The sequence below is a fragment of the Thamnophis sirtalis genome, unplaced genomic scaffold (genome assembly GCF_051295495.1).
Source record: "Thamnophis sirtalis isolate CommonGarterSnake01/CBP01778 unplaced genomic scaffold, rThaSir2_p1.2 scaffold_1, whole genome shotgun sequence".
Taxonomy (NCBI): Eukaryota; Metazoa; Chordata; class Lepidosauria; order Squamata; family Natricidae; genus Thamnophis; species Thamnophis sirtalis.
Genome location: NW_028261381.1, coordinates 23,539,978 through 23,552,462, shown reverse-complemented (window position 1 = coordinate 23,552,462; position 12,485 = coordinate 23,539,978). Strand labels below are relative to the sequence as shown.

The window sequence follows — 12,485 nt, the reverse complement described above, 5'->3', positions numbered from 1 at the left end:
AGCTGGGCCTTTTTTTTTTTTTTTCTAGGCAGAATAAAAATACTTATTTAGGAACTTCTTGGGAGATTCCAGCTTGGCAGTTCTAATTTATTTATTTTTAATTATCACTTTTAAATGTGGATAGAATCAACTATCGAGTGTTTCCAGCTTCCATTTTCATTGTTACTTGTTTTTGGGTAAAGACAATTAGAGTAGATTTTGCTCTTTCAAAACTACATGTATGTAGTTCAAGTAAATGATAGAGGGGTCAGTTTCCTGGATGCTTCAAAAAGTATATATAGTCCCAGAAAAAAAAAGTATCTTGCATATAGATTAGTGTGGTGTCAATTTCCTGGTCACTGGTTGTTATGTGTCAAAAACAGCACATGATGTACCAGCAGAGTCAAAGAATTTCTGAGTTTTCTAGACTTACATACCCTGATTCCCCGAAAATAAGTCCTCTTCTGATAATCAGCCCAATCGGGCTCTTGAGCACATGCGCTAAAATAAGTCCTCCCCCCAAAATAAGCCCTTGCCAAAAACATTGTAACACGGCAGCAGCCATGAGGTGACCATGCTCGCAGCCTCCTGCACCTCAAAAATAATAAGACCTTCCTGAAAATAAGTCCAAGTGCTTACTTCGGGGGTGGGTGGGGTGGGAAATAAGACCCTGTCTTATTTTTGGGGAAACACGTTAGATTCCCAAGAATAGAATGAGAAATGAGGATGTTCAATGAACATGGAGTCTTGATTCATTGTTGTGGTGGGATAGGGGAAGTACCTAACAAACAGAAAGATTTGTATGAATAGAATGAAGAAGAGGAATATGAGCAAATATATCATTCTTCACTATTTTATTATATAACTCATTACACATTTAATACTATAATGGTATCTCGGTTCTAAATGCAATGTTGATCAGTGAAAACTTTGTACTGATATTGTAGACAAACAGTGCCATCTAGAGACTATAGCAGGTATAAATAATATTTAGTGACTCCATAGTGAAAAATATATTAATAATTTGCACATAATTGTACAGAAACTATTTAAAAATGAATAGTAGAAATAGATGAAATCTTTTTTGCAATGATTTTTTTTTAGCTGACCCGAAAAAAGAAAGCAAAGAAGATCAATGGATGGGTGTAACTGTGCAAAGTCAGGGGCCAGGTGGAAAAATTGTGGTAAGTTTTGAGAATATTCTCTGAGCCTCAACATTGTTGGGTTTTTTGACACTGACAAATCTTGAGGATTATTTAGGTGGTTTTTTTTTGACATTGACAAGTCTTTAGGATTATTTTCAGGTTTTTTTTTTTACATTGACAAGTCTTTAGGATTATTTTGATTTTATAGGTGCAGGTACTCTTCACTTAACAACTCTAATTGGCACTGACAATTCCATCACTAAGCAAAGCAGTTATTGGGTAAAACATCACACCACCGTGCTGACTTACAACAGCAGTTCCAGTTGTGGCTGTTGAGTGAGACATCACGTGATTGTGACTTGCGGCCTGCGACCTTCCAGCATCTCCACTGTTGGAAATTGGCTGGAAAGGTCTCAAACTGTGATCACGCAAGATGCTGCAATTGCCAGAAGTGTGAGGACTCGTCATAAGTAACTTTTTTCAGCACAGTTGTAAGTTCAAACAGTTACTAAATGAGTGGTCATTAATTGAAGACTTCCCATATCCTTATTTAGCATCTGCCTTGTCCAGCAACCATTCACAATTATTGACAGTGATGAAAAAGTAACTTTGTGTCCTAGCCTCACATTTATGACCTTTTCAGGTCTGTAAAGGAAAAGAAAGTACAGACATGGTTTCATTTCACTTCACTTAACCACCAAATTGCTGGTCCCAATTGTCATTGCTAAATGAGGACTATTTTAGAGCCAGAGGTGGACGACCTAAAGACCACAAGGGGACATATACCGCAAACCACTTTTTTAAGCTCCCAAAAATGGATCTGCTAAATTGGTATTTCTCATCCTGAGAAACTGGTTCCACCACAAAACCACGGACGACAAAATCGCGGTCGACAAAAGCGCGTATGTGACGTCATCACAGCGCGACGAAAAAGATCGAAAAATGTAAAAATAAAGCGAAAACCTTACCCTAACCCCCCCAAACCTAACCCTAAACCTAACCCTAACCCTAAACCTAACCCTTAACCTAACCCTAAACCTAACCCTTAACCTAACGAAAAACCTAACGCTAACCCTTAACCTAACGCTAAACGTAACGCTAACGCTCTAAACCTAACCCTAACCCTTAACCTAACCCTAACCCTAACCCTAACCCTTAACCTAACACTTACCTTTATGTGAATCGGCTTGCTGTAATTAAATTTTTATTTCAATTTTTCGATCTTTTTCGTCGCGCTGTGATGACGTCACATACGCGATTTCGTCGACCGCACTTTTGTGGAACGCAGCTTTGACGGGTCACGGAGAAACTAAGATGTATGGACCTCTGCTCTAGAATTCCTCAATCAGAATTCTGGGAGTCATTCACACATTTTAAAGTTACTAAGGTTGAGAAACACTGTGCTGGTGTCAAGTTATGAAGCAACTTAGGAATGATTTCCCCAAGTTTTTAAAGGGAAAACAAAGATAGGTATTTGAAAGTCCAGCCCATCAAAAATCTGTAATCCCTCCAACGAACCGAGAGTCTTGAATTCCTATTTCCACAATAAAGCCCTACCCCACCACAGCATTCAAAAACAAAAGAAAAAAATATAGTTTTGTCTGCCAGACTATTGTTTAATCATTGTTACCTCTAAGGTTATAGTTGTGCTGTTGTGCCATTTTATTTTTAATTTTCACGGCTCTATGTATCTTTTCTTTTTGAATTGTGGAATGACAGTATATGCACGCATGTGCAGAGACAGCCAGGGGCAGGTTCCAGAGCAGTCACACAGAAGCTTGGAAAAAGATGTGCCTGCTTGAGGGATTTGGAAAGTGGGGTTTTGTGCGCCCTCCTATGTATTGCGCAGCCTCTCTTTCAAAGGGTTTGCACAGTTGTGATCATTTGAGATGGGAACCGGTCTTGAGTGCTCTCTTATATCTTATTTATGGACCTTCCACACAAGGCACATTGATATATAGATGGCTGAAATAAACAAAATGAAATGAACTATTCCAAAGGTGCAGTTAACAAAGCAAGTGTACATAAGATTGGAAGTGCACTGCTACATTTTATAGCGAAAGCCGCATTTACGATACGGTTCCGTCTGGTTAAAGCAAAGACACACTTATCCTCAGACCTTCTGTGCGGAGTTAATTGTTTGGAAAATCAGCCCTGTTCATGTGTAGAGGAGACAGGTCTGTTGACTGATCGAATTTGCTTTTGATGCTTTACAGACCTGTGCACACCGCTATGAGAAAAGGTACTATGTCAACACGGAACAGGAAACCCGAGACATCATTGGGAGGTGCTACGTGCTGAGTCAGGATCTTTCCATTTCCGCCGATGAGTATATGGATGGTGGGGAATGGAGTTTCTGTGACGGCCGATTGAGGGGCCATGAGAAATTTGGCTCCTGCCAGCAAGGTGTTGCAGCCACATTTACCAGAGATAATCATTACATTGTATTTGGTGCACCAGGGACCTATAACTGGAAAGGTATAACCTCTTTATCTTCCTATCATTCCCATTGCCCATTTCCAGATTATACGTATATCCTGTTTCCTACAGAATAATAACCACTGCTGAAAACCATGATATACTACTCTTTTATGCTACTCACCCCAGAAAGTGAAGAACAGTTTCTGGTGTATTAAAGGTAGTCCTCGACTTACAGCGGGCCATTTAGTGACCGTTCAAAGTTGGGATAGCAGTGAAAAAAGTGACCATTTTTCACACAACCGTTGCAGCATCAGTCACAGGATCAAATTCAAATGCTTGACAAGTGGTTCATATTTATGGTGGTTTCTGTGTCCTGGTGTGATGTGACCCCCTTTTGTGACCTTCAGATAAGCAAAGTCAACGGGGAAACCAGATTCACTTAACAACCGGGGTTGCCAACTTAACAACTGCAGCGATTCACTTAACAACTGGGGCAAGTTAAGAGCCGAGGTGGCGCAGTGGTTAAATGCAGCACTGCAGGCTACTTCAGCTGACTGCAGTTCTGCAGTTCGGCTGTTCAAATCTCACCGGCTCAGGGTTGACTCAGCCTTCCATCCTTCCAAGGTGGGTAAAATGAGGACCCGGATTGTTGTTGGGGGCAATATGCTGACTCTGTAAACCGCTTAGAGAGGAAAACCCTATGAAGCGGTATATAAGTCTAACTGCTATTGCTATTGCAAGAAACTGGGGCAAAACTCACTTAGCACACATCTCACGTAACAGCAGAAATGTTGCGCTCAATTGTGGTCGTAAGTCGAGGACTACCTGTGCTCTTAAACATAGGGATTGAATTAAGGAAGATGTGCTTCAGAACAGACAGCAGTACAATTTAGCTTAAAGGTGTTTTTCTGGGGATGCTGCGGGTACCATCTGTGCCCAAGAAAAGATGCAGTTGCACAAGTGAGGCCCCAACGGGTGAAACAAGGATATCTTTCTCTCCTGCAAAGCATCTTTTTGGAGTCACCCTGTGGCCAGATGGCCTGCAAACAAATTTAATTAAAAAAATGTATACAGCATTGATGATTCAAACCCCATGGAGGTTTGTGCAAAGAGAATATCTATGTATGTCTGTGTATGCACACATAACACAAACATCCAACACACAGATCAAGAGGCATTTACATAAACAGCCTAAATTATTGCTGGTTTTTTTTTTTCTTCATATCAACTGAAACTCCATTAACCTCATTGAGAAGAAAATTGGTTTGAAAGCCAAAGTAATCAGGAGAGAAAGAAACCTGCTGAATTTCATTCGGTGATTAGCCGGAGAGCCCATGGCTTTGTCCCATCTTAGTTACGCAGGGAAGCTGTAAAACACAACTCACTCTCGCCTTTCCTCCCCACCATTTTCCTGTTTGTCCAAGCAGTGTATGTTTTTCTTGTGCTCTCTGTTTCACCGACAGCTGTGGAATTCTCCTCTGCTTTGCCTTTTTTTCTTCTTGTGATAAATCCTTGCAGTGTGCACCTGTGCCTGACACATAAGCCCCGTACGATCTTTGTGCCTTGGCACAAGATGGTTTCAAGTGAAAGCGTACCTGTCCACACACTGGGTTTTTGTTAAGAAAATTTGGACTTTTCTGAGATAAGGTATCAGATTTAGCTGTTGCTGTACTTAAATTATATAAGTAGTTGCTGCCACCATGCTTAGTTTTAAGGCTTGTTACCTGGCCAGGGGGGCAGAGGAATCCTGTTTCTTTTGTGAGAGAATATTGTGCAGTCTATTCAGTGGTGTTTAAGCTCCTAAAAAAGTGAGTGAGTTGAGTTGAGTTTATTGATCTTGTATGCTGCCCACTCCCGAAGGACTCCGGGCGGCTTACAATAAACAAGGGAAGGGGATAAATAAACAAAACAACACTTTAAAATATACAACATTCACAGTTAACCATGGGGCTGGATATTTCACAAGCCCCCCGGCCTGCTGGAGCAGCCAGGACTTGGTGGCTTTGCGGAAGGCCGGGAGGGTAGTAAGGGTCCGGATGTCCACGGGGAGGTCGTTCCAAAGGGCTGGACCTGCAACAGAGAAGGCTCTCCCCCGGGAAGTCGCCAGCCGACATTGGCTGGCAGATGGAATCCGGAGGAGGCCTAACCTGTGAGATCTAATCGGTCTATGGGAGGTAATCGGCAGGAGGCGGTCTCTCAGGTACCCAGGTCCGATGCCATGTAGGGCTTTATAGGTGACGACCAGCACCTTGAAGCGGGTCCGGAGACTAATGGGTAGCCAGTGCAGCTTGCGGAGGATAGGTGTGACGTGGGTGTACCTGGGTGCACCCACAATCGCTCGCGCGGCTGCGTTCTGGACTAACTGAAGTCTTCGAACACTCTTCAAGGGCAGCCCCATGTAGAGCGGAAGTAGTTTTGCTTAGTGGACAGTTTTATTGGATGGAACATTTGAACGATGGGTATTTTACCAATGCTTGCATCGTTTCTTACTGACTTCCCCATGACAGGGAGCCTAGCAACAGGCTGTAAATGTAAGCTGATTGCTAAGTATCCAAAATGCAGTCAGATGACTTCAAGGAGGGAGAGTGATGTTTTACCACCAGCCAGAAGTGCTATGGGAAGTGTTTCGTAGGCCCTAAACACTCTCTCTGAGGCTAACTTTGAATGGTCATTAACAGCTGGTGGAAGGTGGAGGACTGCCTGTAACCAGAATTCAGCACAAACTGGTGACTAATTCACCATATACCCAACTTCATTCCCTGCCTTCTTAGTTATAGGAGGAGAACATAGGGAGCCACGAAAAGCTGATTTAGACTGAATGAAAGTATCGATCCATCTCTCTTTTCCATTGTTTGCTGTGACTTCCCGAATTCTACAGAGTGTCAGCAGGTCTTTCTGTTCTGCTTCTTCATTTGCTGTTACCTGTGATCTGATCCTTTTCACTCGACATGCTATCACTTTCTCTTTGCAAAGCATTTTTTTTAATGACATGGAGCTACAGCTCCTCTCTGTGGCTTGAGGAACAGATCCTTTCCATTCCATTTGCAGCCATCTAAACAATGTAAGGTGGGCTAGGAAATAGAGGATAGTGATCATGGGAGGGGAAACACTGAAAACCAATAGGGCAGAGTGTTGTTTTGTGGCAGAGCATCTGATTTGCATCACTAAGACACTGATCTAATTCCTGCATCTCCACATAGTGATAGAAAATTTTGTCTACAGTGCTGGAGGAACAATTTGGCAGCACAGAAGCCAATTCCTCTACTTCTAAAACTGTTACTCAGCTGATGCCCATACTTCTTTAATGTCTTTCAGGAGGCCTCCCTCTTGGCAGGGGTCTGGAAGAGGGACTCAGGCCACAAGGAAGCTTTGCTTTTGTCAGTTTGCTTAATGTATGTTAGGCTCCAAGGTGCCTTTTTCTCCCTTTAAATTTAAGGAGAAAGAAATGACTTTCTGATTGTCACAAGTACTCAGTATTCCAGTTATGAAATTGATGTGTTTTGGAAATGTGTTCTTCTACCACCACCACCCTCCAAAACCTCAAGTAACTCATGCTCATTTCCAATCTGCATTTTTATTTTCAAATTCTCTGGGCATCGCTGTACCTTTCTCATATTTCTCTGTTCTCGAAAAGCTCTGATTTCTCTTCCTCTTCTCTTACTGTTTCTGTTCCTTCCTAGCTCTTGAGCAAACTTGATTTTGCCAAAATAATCCAGACTCTGCAACTCATCCCATGCTCTTCAGGTGGAGTGCATTTTAAGGTGTGTGTACATGCCACATGTCTATTGCCAATACAATATGCAGATTTTGGGATTTTTTTTTGTTCATATTTTTCTTTATGCCATTCATTATGTTGTTGTATTCAAACCAAGGATAGAATTGGGCTCAATTGTGGTCACTCCCACTTATAGGTGTTTCTTTGCTCCTTCCATTTTAAAACTATTTTATTTAATGTTCCCCATCCTTTAACATTCATCCCATCTTTTGTTTTTGTTCTGTTTTGCCATTTCATTCCTCCAGGCGTGGTGCGTGCAGAGCAAAAGAATCACACCCTTGATGAAATGGGCATCTTTGATGATGGGCCTTATGAAGTTGGGGGTGAAAGCCTGCGAAAGGAGTCCATGGTTCCGGTTCCTGCTAACAGTTATTTAGGTAGGATTAAGCGCTTGAGAGAACTGGAAGGAAAAATGGCCACCCGAATGGCCAAATTCAAATGCTCCCAGAAGGTCACAGACAGTGGTAGGATTCCAAAGCTCTTCCGGTTCTATGAGACAGCGTGTAGCACTCAAAGCCGCCCGCTGGTGAACTGAACTGTGTTTTAGCTCAGCTGAGGTGCGTCGATCTGATCTACCGCGCACATCAGCTGAGTTAAAAACCAAGGGAATATAGGACGGAATGGCGGGGGCAGGAGGGTGGGGGCCAGCCAGAGGTGCTATTTGCCGGTTCTCCGAACAACTCAAAATTTCTGCTACCGGTATGCCAGAATCCGTCCGAACCGTCTGAACACCACCTTTGGTAACAGAGTGACGGAAAGCTTGAATTTTGATCAAAGCTTTAGCCATCCGTGCTGCCATTTTTAGGCCTTGTCCAAAGTACAGATAGCATCCTGGCTGTAGAGTCCTTAAGAGCCGCTAACATGAAGAAAGGTATAAGAGGCGCAATTGTCAACTTGGAAATTCTTATGCTGTGACTTAAGAACCCTCTCTCTCTTGCAATACTGTGGTTTGAGGATCAGTGGTTCCATTTCAAACACAAAGCCTCAGGAGTTCTATAAATTGCTGGTTGCTGAACACTATGCAAATGTACCTGTAGCAAAAGCATCGAAGCAACATTCCTGAACCATCAGCTTAACCTCCGGGGCTTCCTTGAAACGTTTAATGGCTGTCTTGATAGAATTCTGCATTGCGTGGGAATAAATAACCTGCTTTTAAATGCTGAGGAGATGGGAGGCACTGAACATGAGTTCAGCCAAATGACCATTTAGATGGCACTTTTAAAAAAAATGACAAAATACGTTTTATTAAGGTAAAGAGTAAAAAATAACAATAAGAGTTGACTCTTCTGTAAGCATTGCGTGTGTCATTCGTTCCTCTATTGCTGGTATAGGGGACATCTACAGTAAATCTGTTTTTCACAGCTAGAATGGAACATGAAGATGAAAGTTGGGGAGAAAACAGCATAAAATAGTTTTCCACAAATGAGATAAAAAAATAAGTATGGCAATTTCATTTAGTAGTGTTTGCTAATGAAGAAACAAACAAATATCGGCTTTATTTACATTCCAGAAAGTGTGATCTCTGGACTTGGCTTTCTAACAAGGACATATATCGGGATTACAATTCACAAACCGCCTTGCTACCATGACCATTGGAATTCTGGGAATTGTAGTTCCACGGCATGTAGAGAACGCCAAGTTGGAGAAACCTGTTATTGGCTATCCTGTTTCTTGGTTAATGTTCTATACTGGGGTTGGCAAACTATGGCCATATGGACCAAATCCAGCCTGCTGCTTGTTCTTTTTTTTATGGCCTACAAGCAAAGAATGGACAGGCAGACAGATAGCAGGTTGCCAGGCGTGAGCCTCAACTGAGCTCCTGGGGAGAGGGGTGGGGCTGAGGGCCAGAGGAAGATTGTCCTGGATGGTGACCATCTATTGACAGCCTCTTGCTGGGAGGCCCCTACCATCTATTGCACGGCTCTCAAACATGCAGCCCACAGGCCAGATGCATAACGCTCTGGCCACGCCCACACCCAGTTTAGCAAAGGGGAAAAGGTTGTGTTACATCATGTGACGATGCGCGTTTGATACCCGTGATCTATTGGCTATCATAGTATGTTCCTTGGCTTGTAGACCTGTCAATAATTCCCACAGGGTCAGAGGAGGAGCAGGATCCTGTCCATTACAGAAATAGTTTGCCAATCCCTGCTGTATATTATCACCGTGTGTTTCTTTACTGTCTTTCATTGGTAGTAGCAAGCGCTTCAGCCGGACTGCATGGAACGCTCTATTTTTTTCTGCTCCCTGCTTAACTTTTTCTCCTTCTCTGCCTTTTCTTTCTCTACTCATCATTGCAGGTCTTCTTTTTGTGACAAGCGTGTCTTATGCCAACCCTGATCAGTTTGTGTACAAAACACTGCCGCCCAGTGTCAGAGTAGACAAACCTGCTGATTTGATGATGAATAGCTACTTAGGTTTGTGACTTCCAAAGCACCAGCCCATCTGCTTTCATTCATGACACTTCAGAGATCATTGTTTGACTTCCATTTCAAGTCAAAGCATGTCTGAGGAAAAGTGCAGATGAGATGAGAGACTTACAGGAGAGGGTGGTTTGAATAAACAAAATCTGGGAGCTATCAAATGCTTGTGTAGTCAGAGATATGACACTGGAATCAGAAGGCCTATTAGACATATGGATCATGGTCATCCTTTGGGTGACTCCCTTACCAAACAAATCAAGGAAATAATTGGGTGAATATAATAGAATCAAAGAAATGGCATTGGAATATTTAGTCAATAAAATATATCCTCATCACCATCTTCTCTAAATCTCTTATCTCACAATGCTATTCTCAAATTGAGAATTGGAAAGGCAGCAGTGAAGCAATTCAGGTTTCCTTTTCTAGCACATCCCAATTTTTATCTTGATATGAGCAAACTTTGTTTTTTAAAAAAACTAGAATATATATATATATATATATATATATATATATATATATATATATATATATATATATATATATATATATATATATATATATATATATATATATATATATATATATATATATATATATAATTTGTGGTACATACTTACATACTTACCTTAATGTACAACATACCAGTATTCTTTAGAATTGAATTTGATGCAGATGAAATGGGGTAGAGCTACATGTTATACATAATGGGGATGATGTCTCATTAAATCCAACATCTCTGGGTCAACATCCCTGCCCCACTCCCCATAAAGTGTGCTATTATCTTTTAAATCATATTTTATGATTGTACATATCCCCAACCCCTCTTCCATATCTGTGATAATTATATGGCATGAATGGTTATATGGAAATGTTATCAAACTAAATAGATAAGAATAATACATTTTAGTGGAAAGGGGAAGTTAATTCAGTAGGGGAATCCATGGTTTGCAGTAGCTTTGTGCTTTGTCCTACTGCCTTTTAGTTCTTCATTGCCTATATCAGAAGTGAGGAACTATGGATCTTTTATGATTTGTGGACTTCATCTCCCAGATTAAGACAACTCTGGGAATTGAAGTCCACAAGTCATAAAAGGACCATAGTTCCTCACCTCTGGACTATATGATGCCTCTTGTATGTGCTTAAAAACCAAGTTTAAACTTCTTAAGCAAATCATTCATTTAGTGTCCTACAGGCATCACAAGAAGTTTCAGCTCTCCAGAGATTGCCACCTTATTCACAATTCTTCAAACATTGTCTTACTTGATAGAAGACTCACAGAGTTGAACATATCTTGTTTGCAATGATGTACTGTCTGGTCCAATTTATCCAGCACTTTGCAACCAGCTTGTCAAGTTACCCTCAATCTTGTCAACATTTTGTAACTGCAGCCTCTCATCTTACTACCATCTTCCTGCTATTACTACTGATCTTTCTGATGATCAAACCCCCATCTTAGACAAAATTGTAACACCAGTTTCTATAAACTGGACCAAACCAGCTACATAACTCTTTTGGTTCTAATTTAAGTCTTCCTCTTCCTCTCTAACTCACCTTTTGAAACAGAGGCAATAGGTTTTATTTCTTTTTTAAAAAATTGCCATGAGAGAATCAAGTGTTGTTTACACTTAATGATGCTTAACAATCTGTTTCTTCAGATTTGGGAAATGGGTCTCTTTGTTCCCTGAATACAATGCATGAATTCATAGTCGACTTTATTTCTAATTTCATCTAATTTCTAAATGTATAAATAACAGGTGCCATGGGTTTTCATTATATTCAGAAGATAATCTTAGCTATGCCTGAAAAGAGAATGGTCAGGGTTTCTCACTAGAAAAACTAAAAGCACTTTGAACACAATTAAAGCTAGTGTTCCTACTGAATGATGGAAGGAAAAAGGGTGTCACCGCTTCAGGAGTTGGAACCAGTAGAGGTCCCTTCAATGACCTTGTCTTACTTGGGTTCAATTCTAGATCCAAACAGCCTCCCAACATTAGTTCAAGGTATCTATGGCATCATCAACTTGGCTCAGAATGGGAAAGAACTGTGTATCACTGCTATTCTGATGGTATTTCACCCAAACCGATGGGTGACTTCTCCCAGTGGTGCCATATAAACATTAAACAGTAATTGGAAGAGGTTTGAACCCTAGAGAATCTCACAACTGAGGATCTACCAGGTCAATCTCTCTTCCCCCATTGCCACCATCTGGTACTACTACTTACATAAGAATAAAACCAACGAAGTACACTTGCAAGTAGCCTAGGAAGATGCCATGCTCAGTGATATGAAAAGCTGCTGGGAATCTACAAGGACCAGGAGAAATGTATTCATCATTCACGTCTTAATAAAGCTTATCGCCCAGAGCAATCAAAGACATCACTGTGTATGAATCCAGATTGAAATAGTTCTATATAATTCACTTCTTGATAAGTACTTTGTATCTGATACAACACTGTTTCTTGAGAGTATCCTGAAGAACAGGAAAATTGGAGATTTAATGATAGTTATCCAAAATTATCAGATACAGGGATGGCTTCTTGATGAGGATACACTATCACCCCATTCCTACCTGGTGGAAACCTTCTCTTTAAATGAGTCCTCACCAGGTTCAAGGTTGACTCAGCCTTCCATCTTTCGGAAGTGGGTAAAATGAGGACCCAGATTGTTGGGGGCAATAGGCTGACTCTGTAAACAGCTTAGAGAAGGCTGTAAAGCACCGTAAAGCGGTATATAAGTGCTACT

The 12,485-nt window shown here is 41.2% G+C and overlaps 1 protein-coding gene and 1 long non-coding RNA gene across 3 annotated transcripts in view; one reads left to right on the top strand and one right to left on the bottom strand.

Annotated features, from left to right (window-relative positions):
• Positions 1 to 12,485, bottom strand: part of LOC148049357 (uncharacterized) — a 354,694-nt gene that overhangs the window by 62,994 nt on the left and 279,215 nt on the right. The gene's annotated exons all lie outside the window — the stretch shown is intronic.
• The window catches only part of ITGA6 (integrin subunit alpha 6), a 71,712-nt gene that overhangs the window by 28,020 nt on the left and 31,207 nt on the right, over positions 1 to 12,485 (top strand). For both annotated transcript variants that reach the window (XM_014058204.2, XM_014058205.2), the window contains exons 3-5: positions 1,084 to 1,163; positions 3,341 to 3,602; positions 7,566 to 7,697. In XM_014058204.2, the coding sequence (XP_013913679.2) occupies positions 1,084 to 1,163; positions 3,341 to 3,602; positions 7,566 to 7,697 (474 nt within the window). The remainder of the gene's footprint in view (positions 1 to 1,083; positions 1,164 to 3,340; positions 3,603 to 7,565; positions 7,698 to 12,485) is intronic.